General features: G+C 38.1%; 1 protein-coding gene across 1 annotated transcript in view; it reads left to right on the top strand.

The window, feature by feature from the left end:
- LOC132548342 (acetylcholine receptor subunit alpha-like) overlaps positions 1-13,533 on the top strand; it is a 56,413-nt gene extending 42,880 nt beyond the window's left edge. Inside the window, exons 2-4 of the mRNA XM_060212199.1 lie at positions 6,305-6,512; positions 9,824-9,924; positions 10,198-13,533. Of these exons, the coding sequence (XP_060068182.1) occupies positions 6,305-6,512; positions 9,824-9,924; positions 10,198-10,681 (793 nt within the window). The 3' untranslated portion in view covers positions 10,682-13,533. The remainder of the gene's footprint in view (positions 1-6,304; positions 6,513-9,823; positions 9,925-10,197) is intronic.
- Positions 13,534-20,367: the final 6,834 nt, after the last annotated feature.

Here is a 20,367-nt window from a genome sequence, read left to right as displayed (position 1 = left end):
CCGAGATTCCATTCATAATGAGATTGATGAAACGATTCCAAGATTTTTTTTTCAATTTGACGAATCTGGGGGAGGTACACTGAAAAGAGTACAAGATTCTATTTATAAGATAACTGAGATTTTTTGTAAACATTCATGAAAACAGCTCGTTTTTGCTCCGAGATGAAGTCTAAATGGCGATCTTCTCGCTCGATATCTCTTTTAGTTGCGTCACAACGCAGGTGAAGTCCTGAAGTTTTAGGACGTCACAATGGAAGCTATCATGACCTTCAGCTCACAACTCCGCAAGGTCATATCATACACGTGCATTAACAAACAAAACTGTTTATGACACTGATAACAGGGGAACTGGCTAGATATATGTACAGATGTATGATAAGATATATTTTTATACACTTTTTTTATATATCTACATCCTACAATAACTACTGACAGTTCATAAAAGCAACATTGTCGATCGATTTTTGCCCCGTGTTACATAAAGATACTATCTACAATGGCTCATTGAAATGGATAAGTTTTAACTCTATCGTAGACGTGTATTCTCGACACAGAATACAAAGCCGCGTGTTATCGTCTCGATCGGATATTACAGCCCTTACTGACGTACGATTACTTAACATGTATGTTTGTATAGAAATCATAGCTTTTATCACCAACTTTTATGAATATCAAACAAAACGTCATTTCTGGTGTTGTAATTAAGATACACGGTTTAATTATCATATTTTTAAAATAGAAAAAAACATTCAAACATTGATTAAAAATACAATCGATATTGTTTAAAATGCAAAAATTGTTTCTCGTGTTTTGAAAAGCAAAGCTTTTTCTCTTTTATTGAAATGCAAACATTTTTTTTGTGTTTTCTATATGCGAAACTTTATATGACGTAATGAAAATGACGTAAGAGTGACGTCAGTTCAATACACCTTCCCTCTTACGCAGAACCTGGTCTGATGAAGCTACAGACTAAGAAAATACATACATACACACACATATATATATATATATATATATATATATACACGAAACTTTATAAGGACGAATATTACAAAAACAGGTGCATTTCTCGCATTATTGAAAGTTATTTGAAAAACACATCAACGAGAAAGAGTAAAAAAAATACAAAGTGAAAATGCAAAGAGCAAAAAAAGGAGCCGTTCAACGTCAAGGTGTATAATTTTGACGTATGGAACACAAAAATAAAACCACAGCATCTTCAAATTACCGACATATCATCAAAAACTACCGTCACCTGGTTCAAATTTGTCTCTTTTTTTCCACAATATATTTTAAAACGGCGTGAGAAAGCCTGTCTGTAAATGAGATAAATCACTAACTCCTACAAGCGATAATGACGGAACTATCGTATATTATTCTGGTAGAGCTATAGAGGACGGTAACGATGTTTGAAACTAAACACACCGTAACGTACACACGGGACCAAAGGTGTCTGTGATAGGAGGACAAATTACACACGCCTTCAAACAATTAGCAGCTATTTTTAGTTCCTCCTTCACGTGCTGATATGTAAATGATAGTATACACATCGCATGAAAAACGTAATGACGTCTATTGAGTTATATAATAGTAGTACGTACCGTTTATATATAGTTACAGCCTCATCAGTGAAAAACACATCAGCAGACATGTTACAGAGCAATCAAAACCACTACAAATAATCGAATTTGTAAACATTGTTTAAGTAGTTAAGATGTATATTTATAACAAACAATTTGTAGTGTAAATAGCGGCCGTAGTCTTCTCTTACCTCTGATGTTAGTGTCCTCTGTAGCGGCCGTAGTCTACTCTTACTTCTGAAGTAAGTGTCCTCTGTAGCGGCCGTAGTCTACTCTTACTTCTGAGGCAAGTGTCCTCTGTAGCGGCCGTAGTCTACTCTTACTTCTGTGGCAAGTGTCCTCTGTAGCGGCCGTAGTCTACTCTTACTTCTGAAGTAAGTGTCCTCTGTAGCGGCCGTAGTCTACTCTTACTTCTGAAGTAAGTGTCCTCTGTAGCGGCCGTAGTCTACTCTTACTTCTGAAGTAAGTGTCCTCTGTAGCGGCCGTAGTCTACTCTTACTTCTGAAGTAAGTGTTGTCTGTAGCGGCCGTAGTCTACTCTTACTTCTGAAGTAAGTGTCCTCTGTAGCGGCCGTAGTCTACTCTTACTTCTGAAGTAAGTGTCCTCTGTAGCGGCCGTAGTCTACTCTTACTTCTGAAGTAAGTGTCGTCTGTAGCGGCCGTAGTCTACTCTTACTTCTGTAGTAAGTGTCCTCTGTAGCGGCCGTAGTCTACTCTTACTTCTGAAGTAAGTGTCCTCTGTAGCGGCCGTAGTCTACTCTTACTTCTGAAGTAAGTGTCCTCTGTAGCGGCCATAGTCTACACTTACTTCTGTAGTAAGTGTCCTCTGTAGCGGCCATAGTCTACACTTACTTCTGAAGTAAGTGTCCTCTGTAGCGGCCGTAGTCTTCTCTTACCTCTGATGTTAGTGTCCTCTGTAGCGGCCGTAGTCTACTCTTACTTCTGAAGTAAGTGTCCTCTGTAGCGGCCGTAGTCTACTCTTACTTCTGAAGTAAGTGTCCTCTGTAGCGGCCGTAGTCTACTCTTACTTCTGAAGTAAGTGTCGTCTGTAGCGGCCGTAGTCTACTCTTACTTCTGAAGTAAGTGTCCTCTGTAGCGGCCGTAGTCTACTCTTTCTTCTGAAGTAAGTGTCCCCTGTAGCGGCCGTAGTCTACTCTTTCTTCTGAAGTAAGTGTCCCCTGTAGCGGCCGTAGTCTACTCTTACTTCTGAAGCAAGTGTCCTCTGTAGCGGCCGTAGTCTACTCTTACTTCTGAAGTAAGTGTCCTCTGTAGCGGCCGTAGTCCACTCTTACTTCTGAAGTAAGTGTCCTCTGTAGCGGCCGTAGTCCACTCTTACTTCTGTCCTCTGTAAGTGTCCTCTGTCTACTCTTACTTCTGAAGTAGCGGCCGTAGTCTACTTCTTACTTCTGTAAGTGTCCTCTGTAGCGGCCGTAGTCTACTCTTATTTCTGAAGTAAGTGTCCTCTGAAGCGGCCGTAGTCTACTCTTACTTCTGAAGTAAGTGTCCTCTGTAGCGGCCGTAGTCTACTCTTACTTCTGAAGTAAGTGTCCTCTGAAGCGGCCGTAGTCCACTCTTACTTCTGTGGTAAGTGTCCCCTGTAGCGGCCGTAGTCTACTCTTACTTCTGAAGTAAGTGTCCCCTGTAGCGGCCGTAGTCCACTCTTACTTCTGAAGTAAGTGTCCTCTATAGCGGCCGTAGTCTACTCTTACTTCTGAAGTAAGTGTCCTCTGTAGCGGCCGTAGTCTACTCTTATTTCTGAACTAAGTGTCCTCTGTAGCGGCCGTAGTCTACTCTTATTTCTGAACTAAGTGTCCTCTGTAGCGGCCGTAGTCTACTCTTACTTCTGAAGTAAGTGTCCTCTGTAGCGGCCGTAGTCTACTCTTATTTCTGAAGTAAGTGTCCCCTGTAGCGGCCGTAGTCTACTCTTACTTCTGAAGTAAGTGTTCTCTGTAGCGGCCGTAGTCTACACTTACTTCTGAGGCAAGTGTCCTCTGTAGCGGCCGTAGTCTACTCTTACTTCTGTGGTAAGTGTCCCCTGTAGCGGCCGTAGTCTACTCTTTCTTCTGAAGTAAGTGTCCTCTGTAGCGGCCGTAGTCCACTCTTACTTCTGTCGTAAGTGTCCTCTGTAGCGGCCGTAGTCTACTCTTATTTCTGAAGTAAGTGTCGTCTGAAGCGGCCGTAGTCCACTCTTACTTCTGTGGTAAGTGTCCCCTGTAGCGGCCGTAGTCTACTCTTACTTCTGAAGTAAGTGTCCCCTGTAGCGGCCGTAGTCCACTCTTACTTCTGAAGTAAGTGTTGTCTGTAGTGGCCGTAGTCTACTCTTATTTCTGAAGTAAGTGTCCCCTGTAGCGGCCGTAGTCTACTCTTACTTCTGAAGTAAGTGTCCTCTGTAGCGGCCGTAGTCTACTCTTATTTCTGAAGTAAGTGTCGTCTGAAGCGGCCGTAGTCCACTCTTACTTCTGTGGTCAGTGTCCCCTGTAGCGGCCGTAGTCTACTCTTACTTCTGAAGTAAGTGTTGTCTGTAGCGGCCGTAGTCTACTCTTATTTCTGAAGTAAGTGTCGTCTGTAGCGGCCGTAGTCCACTCTTATTTCTGAAGTAAGTGTCCCCTGTAGCGGCCGTAGTCTACTCTTATTTCTGAAGTAAGTGTCGTCTGTAGCGGCCGTAGTCTACTCTTACTTCTGTGGCAAGTGTCCTCTGTAGCGGCCGTAGTCTTCTCTTACCTCTGATGTTAGTGTCCTCTGTAGCGGCCGTAGTCTACTCTTACTTCTGTAGTAAGTGTCCTCTGTAGCGGCCGTAGTCTACTCTTACTTCTGTAGTAAGTGTCCTCTGTAGCGGCCGTAGTCTACTCTTACTTCTGTAGTAAGTGTCCCCTGTAGCGGCCGTAGTCTACTCTTACTTCTGAAGTAAGTGTCCCCTGTAGCGGCCGTAGTCCACTCTTACTTCTGAAGTAAGTGTTGTCTGTAGTGGCCGTAGTCTACTCTTACTTCTGAAGTAAGTGTCCTCTGTAGCGGCCGTAGTCTACTCTTACTTCTGAACTAAGTGTCCTCTGTAGCGGCCGTAGTCTACTCTTATTTCTGAAGTAAGTGTCCCCTGTAGCGGCCGTAGTCTACTCTTACTTCTGAAGTAAGTGTCCTCTGTAGTGGCCGTAGTCTACTCTTATTTCTGAAGTAAGTGTCCTCTGTAGCGGCCGTAGTCTACTCTTACTTCTGAAGTAAGTGTCCTCTGTAGCGGCCGTAGTCCACTCTTACTTCTGAAGTAAGTGTCCTCTGTAGCGGCCGTAGTCTACTCTTACTTCTGAAGTAAGTGTCCTCTGTAGCGGCCGTAGTCCACTCTTACTTCTGAAGTAAGTGTCCTCTGTAGCGGCCGTAGTCCACTCTTACTTCTGTCGTAAGTGTCCTCTGTAGTGGCCGTAGTCTACTCTTACTTCTGAAGTAAGTGTTCTCTGTTGTGGCCGTAGTCTACTCTTACTTCTGTAGGAAGCGTCCTCTGTAGCGGCCGTAGTCTACTCTTACTTCTGAAGTAAGTGTCCTCTGTAGCGGCCGTAGTCTACTCTTAGTAAGTGTCCTCTGTAGCGACCGTAGTCCACTCTTACTTCTGAAGTAAGTGTCCCCTGTAGCGGCCGTAGTCTACTCTTACTTCTGTGGTAAGTGTCCTCTGTAGAGGCCGTAGTCTACTCTTACTTCTGAAGTAAGTGTCCTCTGTAGCGGCCGTAGTCTACTCTTACTTCTGTAGTAAGTGTCCTCTGTAGCGGCCGTAGTCTACTCTTACTTCTGAAGTAAGTGTCCTCTGTAGCGGCCGTAGTCTACTCTTACTTCTGTGGTAAGTGTCCTCTGTAGAGGCCGTAGTCTACTCTTACTTCTGAAGTAAGTGTCCTCTGTAGCGGCCGTAGTCTACTCTTACTTCTGAAGTAAGCGTACTCTGTAGCGGCCGTAGTCCACTCTTTCTTCTGAAGTAAGTGTCCTCTGTAGCGGCCGTAGTCTACTCTTACTTCTGAAGTAAGTGTCCTCTGTAGCGGCCGTATACCCCTACTTCTGTAGTAAGTGCCCTAGTATACTCCTACTTCTGTAGTAAGCATCCGCAGAATATTATACAGCTGTTTCGTTCTTTCAAGGCTAAGGACCTTAAGTAGAAATCTAAGAGGTGAATTGAAGTACAGATTTCGAGTTAGATACAGTAGAGCCATATAGTGTAAACCAAGCTGTATTATACAGCTGTTTTATACAGCTCTTTCTTGCTTCTATGTGCTAAGGGCCTTAATTTTGAAACCTGGATGTCGACGGAAGAAAATCAAACTGAATGGGAAAAATGCCTTGATGAGAAAGTGCACAAGCCCCATCTTTCAATAAATTTCGGTACAGATGTAAGCGTCTTGCTATAAAAATCATTTAGAATGTGCGAAATGATCAATTAAACTGCTTCATGCAGGTGTTGAGTCATACTATGACTCATCAGTGATGCTAATGTTAAAATCTTTGGCTATTTAGGAAAATCACTAATCAAGAAAGAGGCCGTCACTTCCTTTCCACTTAGCCTGAATAACGGGTACATAGTCTCTTTGTCACATCGTATTTCAAGATGGCGTCGCGTGGGGTAGAAAGCAAGCGTCTGGTCGAACAAGACCAACGAATCCTCTGACTTCCATTTTCTTTTTTTTTTCAAAAAATGTTTATTTGGAAAAATGATGATTAAGTATCGTTTATATCATTTCTTTTATTCATTTTCAGAATTTTAGAAGTACAATGTGAAAAAATTAATTATCAAGAAGAGACCGGTCATGTTTTCACCACAATATTCCACAAGTACAGCGAGAGGGTCAGACCATACAACCATAACAAAGACCCGCTCGACATCTCAGTCATTCTCAGTATCGTCCGTGTCAACGACCTTGACCCCGCCACTCAGCAATTGGACGTCACCGTGGATCTGTCAATTGTAAGCATTTTCAGTTTTCGATAAGCTTTCATTGATTTTCAACTCTATTTTGATCCCCAAATTGTCTAAGAGCCCAAATAAAATATGAGATTTTGAATAGCATACTTTATGTATCTACCATCTAAGTATCTTCAAGAAAAAAATAGTCTTATGACGTAATAGCCGCAGAATGGCCCCAATTGGCACCCCTCCTCTCATATTGACTGAAATATTTACTTGCAGTGTAAGCATACTGTATAAGTTTGACTGCCTATGATATATAATGTTTATTTTTAGTGAAAAAACCCCATTGAACTCAATGCAGGCCCATTGGGCCTCTTGTATCATTCTACACACATGAATAAATATAGTATATACATGAAGAAAATCACACGAGTGAAGAAGTTTTCACATAGAATGAAATTGATGTTGATGTTGTATTTGCGCCGAGTCTAGAACTACTCCAAAGTAAGAACACATTGAATCGATTTTGAACATTTTTTTTCACGCACGTGAAGTAAAAGCACGCGCTTGACTGGTATGACAGAATACTGACGTATTTACCGTGTCAATTAGTAAACGCTGGGTACTATTTGTCAATCAACCTTGGAATGTCTACTACAGCCACGAAGCTCAGTAGGGGTAGCTTATAGTTGCCAGGGTTTTTTTATTGTCTCCGTGCCATTCACTGTTATATTGTGGAAAACAATGGCGTTTTTAACCCGAACTCCACGCGCTACGTAATCGTCCCCATTTCCACTGACTGAATTACGACATTATAACGAGGCGCTTTCAATCACTTCTCCTGTACTACGCACATGCCGACGATGACATGCGCACTCGATCAATTAGGACTAATGCAGAAAAATCTCCAAACCACATGATGTAGGCAAAACATGTCGTTCTTGTTATGCTTTTATTGTATGCAGTGGAACAGTTTTAGGTTGAACCCAAAAATACGGACCCGCCTCGTTTGTTTATTTATAAAATAGTGTTTTATATCTGGTTTCCTCAGTTGCCGGGCCAAAAATTATTAAACCATCCTCAAAACGACCACTAAGCAGTATAACAGTGTTATTCTGACATCGTGTACACCAGAGTCGATTATCATCACAGAAGCCTCATGATATTTTAACAAATAGTTATCTGTGCACTTTACAACGCCTCACAGAAATACCGGGTGTATGTCTTCGTTTGTTTTTTTCTGTTATTATAGGTTTCCGATAGATAGAACGGCGATATATCATTTTTATAATTTTTTGATTATTAGTGAGATGATTTTAGAATATCATAAAACACGACGAAAATCTTGATAAGATAGACTGCATCTGAAATTAATTATATATTATCTAATATAACAAAATGGTGGAACAAGTGCTTAGCGATAGCACATGAGGGGCATTACTGCGGTATCCACGAAAAATCCCTTGCCGGACAGGTGACGCAATACCTTCTGACGTTAAGCGGAAGAACCCAACTCTGGTCAATTAACTTTGTAAAAGACGAGAGGGTAACCACACGTGGAGGATTAAAGAAAGATTGAAAAAAAATTAAAAAGTCTTCGTTGATTGGTTAATCAATGATCGTATTAGAAGCATCTTTGTTCAACTCATGGCATAAGAGCAATGCGCATGCGTCGACATGGAATCATATCGTGTGAGTTATTACCAGTATACGTATGGTATTTATTCCGTTGATTATAAATCGGCTCCCCCGCATCTTCTCCGGACCAGAGTTTATACAACATACAGATTACAACCAACTAACAAATACACATTTACGTACACTGTTAGAAGTAAACGTAGAACTGTTGCCAAGCTATTCGCCGAGTGTTCTTGAAGTCAGAGATACTGTTGTCCTGTACAGAGCTTCTATTTATATACGGCTACAAATATACCTGCTATATCAGGAATAGATATATCTATACATTGATTTCCACGCGATCGCATTTGTACGGAGTACGTCGTCCGTCGTCAACTTATTTCCGTTGAAATGATCGAAATTTGGCTTGAAATTTCTTCTGATTAAGTACAAAAATTGAGAAAAAAGACTTTGTAGGCAACAAGGATAATTCAAACTTTTTTTTTTGTTTTTTGATAAACAGAAAAAGTTCGAATCTGTTCATTTAGTTGATAGTAAGGAAGAAATCCGATATTTGCAAATATGAATCAGCTTGGCCATATACAAGATAACAAGGGTCAAATTGGTTAAGGCAATCGATTGACATCTCAACAGAATCATAGTATTTAGCTGGTAGGCTCCTTGGATGAAATCTCACAAAGTTTGCAAAAAGAAATGACCTTGACCCGTTTTCAATATCACAAAAGTCACACTAATTGAAACCTTCAAATGACTTCTCATTAAAGCTTAGAATAATGCTAGTTAACTGAAAGCTCCTATGATGAGGCTCGACCATGTTTGCGTAAGGAAATGACCTTGAAACATATTCAATGTCACGGAGTCGAAATAGTTAAAACATTCAAACAAATTCTGATTAACGAGGAGGCCTAGAATGATGCTGTTTGACTGGTGTGTTCATGGGATGAATGCCAATTTTGTCAAATGATGATGTTTTTTTAAAGCATTGAACACCAGGTAAGCGACGCAGGCTCTTTTTGGCCTCTTTTTATTCAGATCGGATCGTTTGTTTGTTTGTTTGCTACCCATGGCGGTTTGTGTTTATCAGGAAGCTGAAAAGCTGACCTGGTTGTGTCCATGGGAAATATGCGTTATCCTAATTGTTCTGTATTACATGAGACGGGCCTCCGGTATGTTGTTCATTGAGGTAGCTGCCACCTACTACAAGCAAACTGTTTGCTGGATTAATATCCTCCCATGTACAATTAGGATCATTTTGCGACGGGATAACCATTTAGTAGCCTGTAGCAACCACACTTAACAGCATACAAGAGGTTTGCAGGCTATTCCTTGTAAATACTAGCCGCAATATACCGTTCGACAGGAGAGAACTTCTCTTTAGCTCGAACGGTTGAGCGTCAGACTAGTACGCCAGAGGTCCCGGGTTCGAATCCAAGCGGAGGCATTGAAGAAAATGACTTCTGTTACATTAGTGCCAATGTAGAGACTCGCATATGATACTAAGCCATGCACCACCAGCATCGATGTAACCCCTGAAAACTCTAGGACAAGTTATTTCCTGGAGGGGAAGTAGGTAACCCTGGTCAATACTAGCTCCAGTTTACCGCTTGGCTTAACTTCGATCGGTTGAGCGTCAGACTAGAACGCTAGAGGTCACGGGTTAGAATCTTAGCGGGAACATTGAAATAAATAATGACCTCTGTTACATACTGATATTTACGTTTTATTTGTAGACATGGACAGACACCCGCCTCACTTGGTTCTTTGACACCGTGGACTACATAGAGGTTAATCAATCCAGTGTTTGGACACCGGATGTAACGTTTCTTGACACGTAAGTAAAAAGTCAAAACGAGGCTCGCGAGAGTTAGAATGTCTTTGGCTATAATCCGTTATAATTCGTCTTACAAAATATATGTTTCTTTTTTTAATTTGCGTCACAAATTAAATTAGATTATCGCGGATTCTGTCAATTTAATGATTAATAAAAATGAAAAAAAAAATCCTTATATTGCTTGGAACCTTCACATTCTGATACGCAGTTAAATGGAATGCTATACAGATATTTTGCCGGAAATTTTGGTGATAGGGTTTCCTTTATTTATAGAATGGCCGGAAGTGAGGCCCTGATCAACCCGAGGTACCTCGTCGTCCTGAGGAACGGTCGTATCGTGTGGTATAGACGCCTCCGCTCGAGGATCCTGTGCGAGGTGAACGAAACGGCTTCTGTGCAGGAGTGTAATATCAGAATGGGATCCAAACAATTTCCGGATACGGAACTACAGTTTAAAGAAGGTACTTGCAATACGGAATCCAAACTGGAAAACATGAAATGGGAAATCACCTCCGTAAACAATACCATGGAAATCTCCACGATTCCTCTTCCGACAAACCTTGCGTTCCGCACAGGGGAAATGTCCATGGCTCAATGCGGACTTTCCATAGAATGGAAAACTCCGACTCGGAAAACTTCCGTTGCGTCCGAATTACAGGCTGGAGATCCAGAGGATCAAAAAGCCGGAGCTAGCCGTCTCCATTTGGAAGTACTGGTTTTAGTATCAAGCCTTTTAGGTCTGCTCTTTAGTGTGTGAGTAACACGTGACAGCATTTCAAGTTTCTACCGGAAGATATTAACCTCAGTCCAACGTTCATCCCATCCGCTCTTTGTATCGAAGAATCCGACACGACGGCGCATATTACTGTAAAGTGTTTAACGTATTTCAAATTGAAGAGCGAAATTTAAAAAAGGCGAATTGCTCGCGAAAACTTTTAATGTGTATAATAGAATTATATTAAGTTTTTACATAATTTCATGGCGGTCATGCTGTATTGCTGGAATTTTGGTGACAAGAACTGTGTAGTTTATAGCAATAAACTGCGATTTTAGTCAGTACAGTGATCGAAACTGTATATTTTCATCCAATGTTGTACATAAATTTTGTAACTGAGATAAATAAAAAGTATAAAAACATGTTATTTCGATATGTTTACATGTAAATGCTTCCGTCTGCCAATGCGATAAGATTTCCGGATGGTGATTGCTGACTTCCGTCTGACTTCATGATAGGAATCCTCGTCTCGTTCAAACAGACGCTTGATATCAGCTCACACCGCACACAGAGAAACCACCACGTGATCAAGTGGCTCGGTGATCGATATTTCAAGGTTTCAGTTCTGTCTCACTTCATGATAAAATACCCGGATACTGACGTCTGACTTTCATCGAAAATCTTTTCGTAATAATTCATAATTGTGTTTTAAACCCATTTTGTATGTTGGTATATAATGTGTGCTATGACAATTCTACTTTGATAATAGTTTAGATATATTGCGGAAAGTATAACGTTGATAACAAGTAATTTATACAAAGGATGTTACTATACTGATAACATGGTAGTTATATAATGGGTGTTATTACACTGATAACAAGGTAGTTATATAATGGGTGTTATTACACTGATAACAGAGAAGTTATATAATGGGTGTTATTACACTGATAACAGGGTAGTTATATAATAGGTATTATTATACTGATAACATGGTAGTTATATAATGGGTGTTATTACACTGATAACAAGGTAGTTATAAAATGGTGTTAAGACTCTGTTGATTTAGTTGTTTTGTTTGTTATATGACTGTGTGTATGTATCTTATAGCGTTCTGCTGTGTCCGAGTTAATTATCTGTTGTGTTTATATATCGTCTTATGGTTGTAAGGGAAAAAACGGAATAATGTCACGAAAGGCCTTCATGTCATTGATATATATATATATATATCTGCATCAGTGTGTTGTCTTAAACCATCTGTAAACCAATGTCTTAGTGTGATATATTTAACACCAGAAGCACAGTGTGATATATTTTACACCAGTGACTCAGTGTGACATATTTTACACCAGTGACTCAGTGTGACTTTTTTACTCCCGTGACTCAGTGTGACATATTTTACACCAGTGACTCAGTGTGATATATTTTACATCAGTGACTCAGTGTGACATATTTAACACCAAAAGCAAAGTGTGACATATTTTACACCAATGACTCAGAGTGACATATTTTACTCCAGTGACTCAGTGTCATATTTTACTCCAGTGAATCAGTGTGACATATTTTACTCAAGTGACTCATTGTGTTTAAAAAGGTGACTCGTTGTCATATTTCGCACCGATGACTCATTGTGGTGTATTTTACATCAGTAAATCAGTGTGACGTATTTTACATCAGTGACTCAGTGTGACATATTTTACTCCTGTGACTCAGAGTGACATATTTTACTCCTGTGACTCAGTGTGACATATTTTACTCCCGTGACTCAGTGTGACATATTTTACTCCAGTGACTCATTGTGTTTAAAAAGGTGACTCGTTTTCATATTTCGCACCGATGACTCACTGTGGTGTATTTTACATCAGTGACAGAGTGTGGAATATTCTACACCAGTGACTCAATGTGGAATATTTGACACCAGTAACTGAGTGTAACATATTTTACATCAGTGACTCAATGTGATGCATTTAATGAACGTTTTGTTATGGACAGAGTCCGACCTTCACCTAGAATTTTCTACTTTTACACACTAAAAACTATGACATTGCTGTGCTGCAGTTTTCATAAATAATCAGTTGACGTGTATCTAGAATCTCTTGGTGTTTTTATACTTTGCGAGCTCCAATCTAATCATATAATCATAATATATAAATATATATGTATATGTAACTGAGTGCAAGTTTTGTCGCGTATATATTTATGCCTATTATATGCAAATATGCAAGTGTATTTTATAGCATATGAAGTGTGTGTCATTTACATTTGGATTTCTTTTGTCGCATCTAGGACATGAAAAAAAAACCAACGACCGCGACAATTGATCTCAACATGGTTGCATCTGACATCTGGGTTAATAACCTTTAACATCCACCTCAGGAGACGTCAGTGATTGTAATGTAACGCTAGTGATAGAGGGATTTAGCCTCGTTCTTGAATAAATATATTCTGTGATATTTGCTATGGTGAACAAAACAAGTGTAATTTGTGTAACTTGATTTTCCAATACCGCCAATTTGTCAAATATCTTTCAACTCCAATATGTCGAGAGTCGAGAGTATTCTAACTGGTCTGTAAAAACAGTATAAACAGACACATTAAACATCCCACTAAATCAGAGTGATTTTTTGCTGTATATCTTTTTTTTTTTCATTTTACATTTTTTAAAATCGATTTGTGGATGTTTATCTAACTGTCACGACAATCATTTAAATCATACGTCACCACTGACCCAGTAAACCCCGCCAAACTTTGTATCATAGAGCTTGATTTGATAAATCCCTTCAACAGTAGTCCTGTGTTTCCCATATTTACTATGTATCAACAATGTTACTCTTTGTCAACACATCTGCTTAATTTCAAAACAATTCCGAATATTTTCAATAAATAATTTCTCAAAATTAATTTTGTTGTTATTTATTTCAGTGTTCAATATCTTCACTTCGGTTTCTCTTTTATAACTGATACTTAACTACTTTTAATATAAGTAATTTTAAAACATTCAAATTTTGGCGGTCTTAACAAAACTTTGAAGCAAAAACCATTATACAAATATGTAAGTATTTGAAAACGGTATATCAAGTACGTGTACAATGTATTTCATAAACAAAAGATATAAAGATTTAACTGTTAAAACCCAAGATGGCTGTTTGTCAGTCTTGCACATCAAGGGACCGAGGGTAGTCTAAAAGGGGAAACTAAAGTAAATCACATCCTGTATTGTCAAGAAATAACAATTTTAAAACTTTTGATCTCGAAATCCGATGATCGCCTATTGGGCCGTTGGTTTTTCTGATCACTGTAAGTAATCTAAGGGAACTATGACAACAATAACAATAACAAACCATAACAGTCAAAGTCTTAGGTATCTGCCATATTTTATTTTTTATAAAAATTAGTCCCCAGATCGGAACAGATAAGACAAGGAATCATGGGAAATTTTATACCTTTTGAAAATTTCAATATTACATTGCAATCTAAGTTATAGCGTTAATTTTAATCTTAAAGTTTGTATGTTCCCGAGTTTAATATATACAATGTATATTTATATGTAGCATACACCACGGTTAGCCAAAGCCAAATACATCAAAGTCATAGCTGTTATTTTAGCACAGAATCCCTGATGGCCTTTTTAACTGTCGACAGTATGTTACTAACTGAAAAAAGGTGTTCATGTATCCTGATGTGCCATACCTCTTTGACAAAAGTCGTAACTTGTATCGATAGGTTTAACTGGAAGCATGTGCTAATTGGATGCCCGTTCACCTTAAATATGCTATTTATATTTTGCTTCTGAAAAAGATATTCAAATGTTAGTAAGGGTAATTTATTTTCTTTTCATCCTATTTTGGTGGATACCTTGGCCTTCCAAATCGTCCGGTGTGGGTGTGTCCAACCATAAAAACGGATGCAACCTTTTAAATGTTTACCTTCAAAAGCAAAGCTGTGTAAAGATAGGCGTTGTTCACGTCGTTATGAAAATAATATTCTCAGTGTATTTTTAAATAACGGCGAAAGGAATAGAGGAGCAAGATGGCTTGTCCCAACGTCAGATTACAGCAGACATTGAGGTATCTAATAGGTGATGTCAAGAGTGTGGAATCGTTTCCAAATGAACGGAAACTTTTTAGACGTCATGTTGGATGTCGTTCGGGGAAACAATGCAGCGTCCAGTCAGGTTTTTTGTTCGTGCAGACAAGGCGTCACTGGTCGCAGACTGGTACCTAGATGGCCACTGAGACAGGCCTAGAAACCGCCTTCTTGATGTTGGTTTCTATCAAAGTCACGAAGACCAACAATACGAGTTTCCTTAACTGTTCGCCACGCCAAAGCTGTGGCAGCGTTTACCTCTACTGGTGACTTCCTATGGTTTTGTATCGACTTCACCGACAGGCGCCTTACAGGTTGCGAGGAGGTAAAATTCTGGAATATCACAGATATGTCGAAGGTTCAATGATTGTGAGGAGAGGTATGAGCCTTGGTTGGAAAACTGACCGTTATATTAATCAGAACTATGACGGCCGGTATTGACTGCAATGAATTCCTTGATGTCTTTGTCAGCGAAGTATCCATAGCAAGAGACAAAAGCAGTATGTACGTTCCTATAAAGGCACTGCGCACGTTCTCACGATATACAATGCACCTTCACACAAGTCTTGCGCCATGCATGGCAAATATAGCACGGTTACTTATGTTCTTTCCAGCAGGATCTCTGAAATCGGGAGATCACTCAAATTTTGATCCATACGATCGGGACGCGGGGACGGGAAGTGAAAAATCGGGAAAGTTGCTAGGTATGCCATGAAACAGTAGCCAATATAAGCTCTAAATGGAACTTTTTTTCTAGTGTTCAGAATCAAGTAGAAGTCACAGTTACCCACATTAGCAAAGGACTCATTATTGTACCTTACTTCACCAAGTTTTAGAGTCATGCAGTGACCAGGATATACTCTGGTAACCTGTACTGCGTCTTTACTATCATTTACAGTCAAAGAAGAGGTGCCGTGACCTAATTTGTGTACACGACACACTACCATATATACCTACTACACGAATTGGTTGTTGTTGAGGAAATGACGAGAATGGGTCAAGAATGGACACCTGAGCAACACCTCACCATTTCACTTCATCTGCAACGGTCAGCAATCTGGTCTGGAGTCGGACATCAATATTTCAATGGACAGAGGTTTTAAAAAGGAAATTCTGATTGGTCACAACAGCATTAGAAGACATATGAATAAATATTTCCTGGTATATCACAAAAATCTACAATTATCATCATTTCTGGTACTCGCACACGGGAAAAATAGTTATCAAATTACATATATATTGAACATACAAGCGATGGTGAAGTGTAGATTTTTATTGAACGTACCAGCGATGGTGTAGCTTAGAAGTCTTGAGATTCTGAAGAGTATTTTAAAACAACTCACAACAAACATTTCACAGGTTTATTTAAAACATATTCAGCAAAGTTAAACAAACGAACCGTAAAGTCCCCAGACTTCTGGACAACAGAAGCAAACCTACAAAAATCACGTGATTAAGTTTTGACCAATAGGAGAACGGGTCATTAAAAATGAAGTCAGATTAAAGGAAAATAAACAAGATGTCCAGTGGGCTTGTATGACTCACAAGGATATAGAAAGTAAATCTATTGAAAACATTCTCAATAAATCACATCTGTGATAGGTCGTGTGTAAATGATTTACATACATGTAAAGTCAGTGAGTATTAAAAATGATTAACACTGCTATTAAACACAACATTGCTGAGAGGGATTTCTCTTAAAAGTCTGCTTTTCCAGTTAATACTGCCTTTTTAACATGTTATCCTTGTGACCTTTATGTAGGTCAAGGCCATTCATACTAGTATGAGGAAATTTTTAAAGCATTTCATTCCAGGTACCATATACATGTTTGAGGATCTTGGGTTTCCTAGAATAGGTGTAAAAAATGTTTGACCCCTGTGACATTAACAGTAAGTTGTCCAATGTTATCTATAGAGAACAATTTGAAGTACTCATTCTGAGGAACCAGTTGACCAACAATTGAGACACAGCTGTTTATATAGTGTTCTAGAAGTTAAAATTGGAAAAATGGACGACAGAAGCTACATTTTACTATAAGCTCATGTGGCTTTGTATCATGTGACCAAAAGACCTTTGTATCATGTGACCAAAAGACCTTTGTATCATGTGACCGAAAGACGAGATTGCTGAGGAGAAAAACACTTTTTGTTTCCTGTGCTGATCAAGTTTGAACTTTTCTTACAGTTTTATTACTCTTTGGTAATTTGCTGTTTAGTATATTGAGAATATCATACATTACATTCATTAACAGTAAATGTCATTTTCTGTATTTTGATGATGAAATAAAATTGTGAAAATAAAACTAGCAGAGAAAATGGTAGCTGACATACATGAAAAAATGAAAAAAAAATTACAGCAAGATCGATTCCCTAAAGTTATGCATTGTAGAAATATCATTATGAAGTGATTTCTAGGGCAAATATAACAAATGATGATAAAAATATAAAGAGTGGTATGACAAACACAACCTTATTTCTTAACGAATCAAACAATGTTGATGCAAACAGAATTAAATAACTGCCAATAATGACCAGACCAATGAACAACAGCCGTCAATGACTCGAAAGATATCCTCTTGTCAATCATATATAACATGACCTATTTAATCACCCGAATTTCATAGCCTTTGATCAATATTATAAAAATAATAATTCATTTTTAACATTTCAAAATAATCCATGTTACAGGTGTAGCCTCTTAATAAATGTGATAACTACAATAAGAAAATTAATCAGCAGATGTGATGACAAAATCTCCTTTTGTCCAGGATTTTGCAGGATTGTGATATGATTGTTGATCTACAGATTAGAGACACTTAATATTACAGGACCACATTGGTACAATAGTTGTGAAAATGCTGTACAAACTTTGTGATTTGGATTTGTCTTGGACTTGGGCCGAAAAAATTATCGGCTTTCAGCCTTTCTGTCTCATCGATGTCAAAGTTCAAACAAAGAAGAATCGCCATTTGACGAAGCTGTTCAACAGTGAAATGATATCAAAAGTCTGTATGGATGTTTGAGGCTTTCACATGTCAACAGTATCTGACCAGAAATGTTTGGTGAAACACACATATATATTATGTACATCAATTTGGTGCTACCTAGTGAACAGTAAGTCTGGTAAGTGGTGTTCACAACGGAGTTGTCATATACTGTTAGTGTAAGTACAGATGACAATAAGTACAGAGGCAATAACCTATGGCAGCCAAACTTGTTCAATCAGTTCACAAACATTGTAAAATCATTAGAAATTGCAGGGAAATAATTGTTTGGACACAAACTCAGCAATAAACAAAAATCATTGTGAAAAAATCACAAAATCATCACAAAATCATTGCGAAAGCATTAAAAAATGTTCAATCAATAAATCAATAGATTTGTTCTACATGCCAGATATTCTCAAGTCTTCATTATTCTAAATATATTTTATTTGTATAATTGTATCTACATCCCACGAAACAATAAAATATCTAACACACTCTTGTATACTTATATGTACAGTCCTTCTCAATACAACTCCATCAATCAATATAACACTTTTAAAACCATTTATGATATGAGAAACAGAATATCATACAACTCAAAAGAATATCACAACAAGCAACATCAGTGTCTTAACCTCTAAAATTTTCTATAAATATAAATGAGTATATTTAGTCACAGCAACATATTGTCCGAGATTGTAAGTTAGAGGATTAATATTCAGGAGATATCGATTTTGTACATTTTGTGGAACAAAAATACTGCAGAACAATAAATATTTGTGAGTAATTTTTTTTGTAATATTTGAGCAGTAATAAAAATTGATTGCTGCAAACATGCAATCTCCATGACACAATTATCATTAATTACAAGAAATGCAGAAATATGGAAATTTAACGCCAAAAAATTATCTTTATTTAGGTAGATAGTAAAATACTCAGTGTTTATAAAACAATAAAATATAATCTGTATATATCCCAGTTACTTATGTTTTTTTTTAATATGAATAAAAATTTTAAATAAACTGTCACTAATATGAAAAATTTACATTTTATTTAATTTTCATGTTGAACTTGGAGAGTTAAAATCAAGATGTAGAAGAATTGTCTTTTTCAATACATACTTTTAAAGTTGTTACATTCAAGTTATGTTTTATTTTTGAGTTCTGTTTTATATCTAAGTTCTATTTTTTTCCCATTTTTTCCTGGATAGAATAAAAAAATGCAAAAATAAATAATTTTAATTTGAAACTGACAGGAAAACCTATGGTTAATTTCATGACTTTGATGAAAACTACATCTTTTTTGTTTCAAGATTTTGGTAAAATGATGACCATCTGAATCATAAAACTATACAATTTTTTCTTCTACGGAGTGTTCTACCTTCAAAATTAATGACCCTGTTAAAAAACTCAAATACAAAATGCATTTCCTATGAATTTATCACAGATCACAGACCTAAATCCACTGATACCGACAGCTTTCTCAGTATGTTACAATACACCCGCTGGTCCTGAACATCACCTCTAACACAAAGTCAGGAGGCAGGGCTTATTACTGGACAATGCTATGATAACTAAATCTGTTGGGGTTTCTACTTAAACTACCACAGATATGGGTGGGCTTATTATCAGGCATGGGCTTACTGAGGAAACACATCGGTAAGATCAGTAATTATTTCTAATTTTACTAGTTAATGATTAATATACTCAACCTCTGTAACTACTGTAGAGTTACCTCCCTTGTGACAAAAGGTTTGATTTGGTTTCATAAGTGGTGAACTTCCAATTATTTAGAGGAACATATATAACACCTGTGATGAATTGATACAATGGAATCATTAATTGATAGGTGCATTTATGGAAATGTTTATCAGTTCACAGAAACAGTTCAGTGAGACAACCTGAAGAAACCGAATCACATATAGTGTTTATCAGTTCACAGAAACGGTTCAGTGAGACAATCTGAAGTAACAGAATCACAAGTGTGTTTATCAGTTCACAGAAACGGTTCAGTGAGACAATCTGAAGTAACAGAATCACAAGTGTGTTTATCAGTTCACAGAAACGGTTCAGTGAGACAACCTGAAGAAACAGAATCACAAGTGTATTTATCAGTTCACAGAAATGGTTCAGTGACACAACCTGAAGAAACAGAATCACAAGTGTTTATCATTTCACAGAAACGGTTCAGTGAGACAACCTGAAGAAACAGAATCACAAGTGTGTTTATCAGTTCACAGAAACAGTTCAGTGAGACAACCTGAAGAAACAGAATCACAAGTAGTGTTTATCAGTTCACAGAAACAGTTCAGTGAGACAACCTGAAGAAACAGAATCACAAGTGTGTATATCAGTTCACAGAAACGGTTCAGTGAGACAACCTGAAGTAACAGAATCACAAGTGTGTTTATCAGTTCACAGAAACGGTTCAGTGAGACAACCTGAAGAAACAGAATCACAAGTGTATTTATCAGTTCACAGAAATGGTTCAGTGACACAACCTGAAGAAACAGAATCACCAGTAGTGTTTATCAGTTCACAGAAACAGTTCAGTGAGACAACCTGAAGTAACAGAATCACAAGTGTGTTTATCTGTTCACAGAAACGGTTCAGTGAGACAACCTGAAGAAACCGAATCACATATAGTGTTTATCAGTTC

This window comes from Ylistrum balloti, unplaced genomic scaffold (assembly GCF_031769215.1).
Source record: "Ylistrum balloti isolate Yb309-2 unplaced genomic scaffold, AGI_CSIRO_Ybal_v1 Utg370008, whole genome shotgun sequence".
In the NCBI taxonomy this organism is placed as follows: domain Eukaryota; kingdom Metazoa; phylum Mollusca; class Bivalvia; order Pectinida; family Pectinidae; genus Ylistrum; species Ylistrum balloti.
Note: the sequence above shows the minus strand (reverse complement) of the source record. Positions and strands in the feature narration are given on the sequence as shown.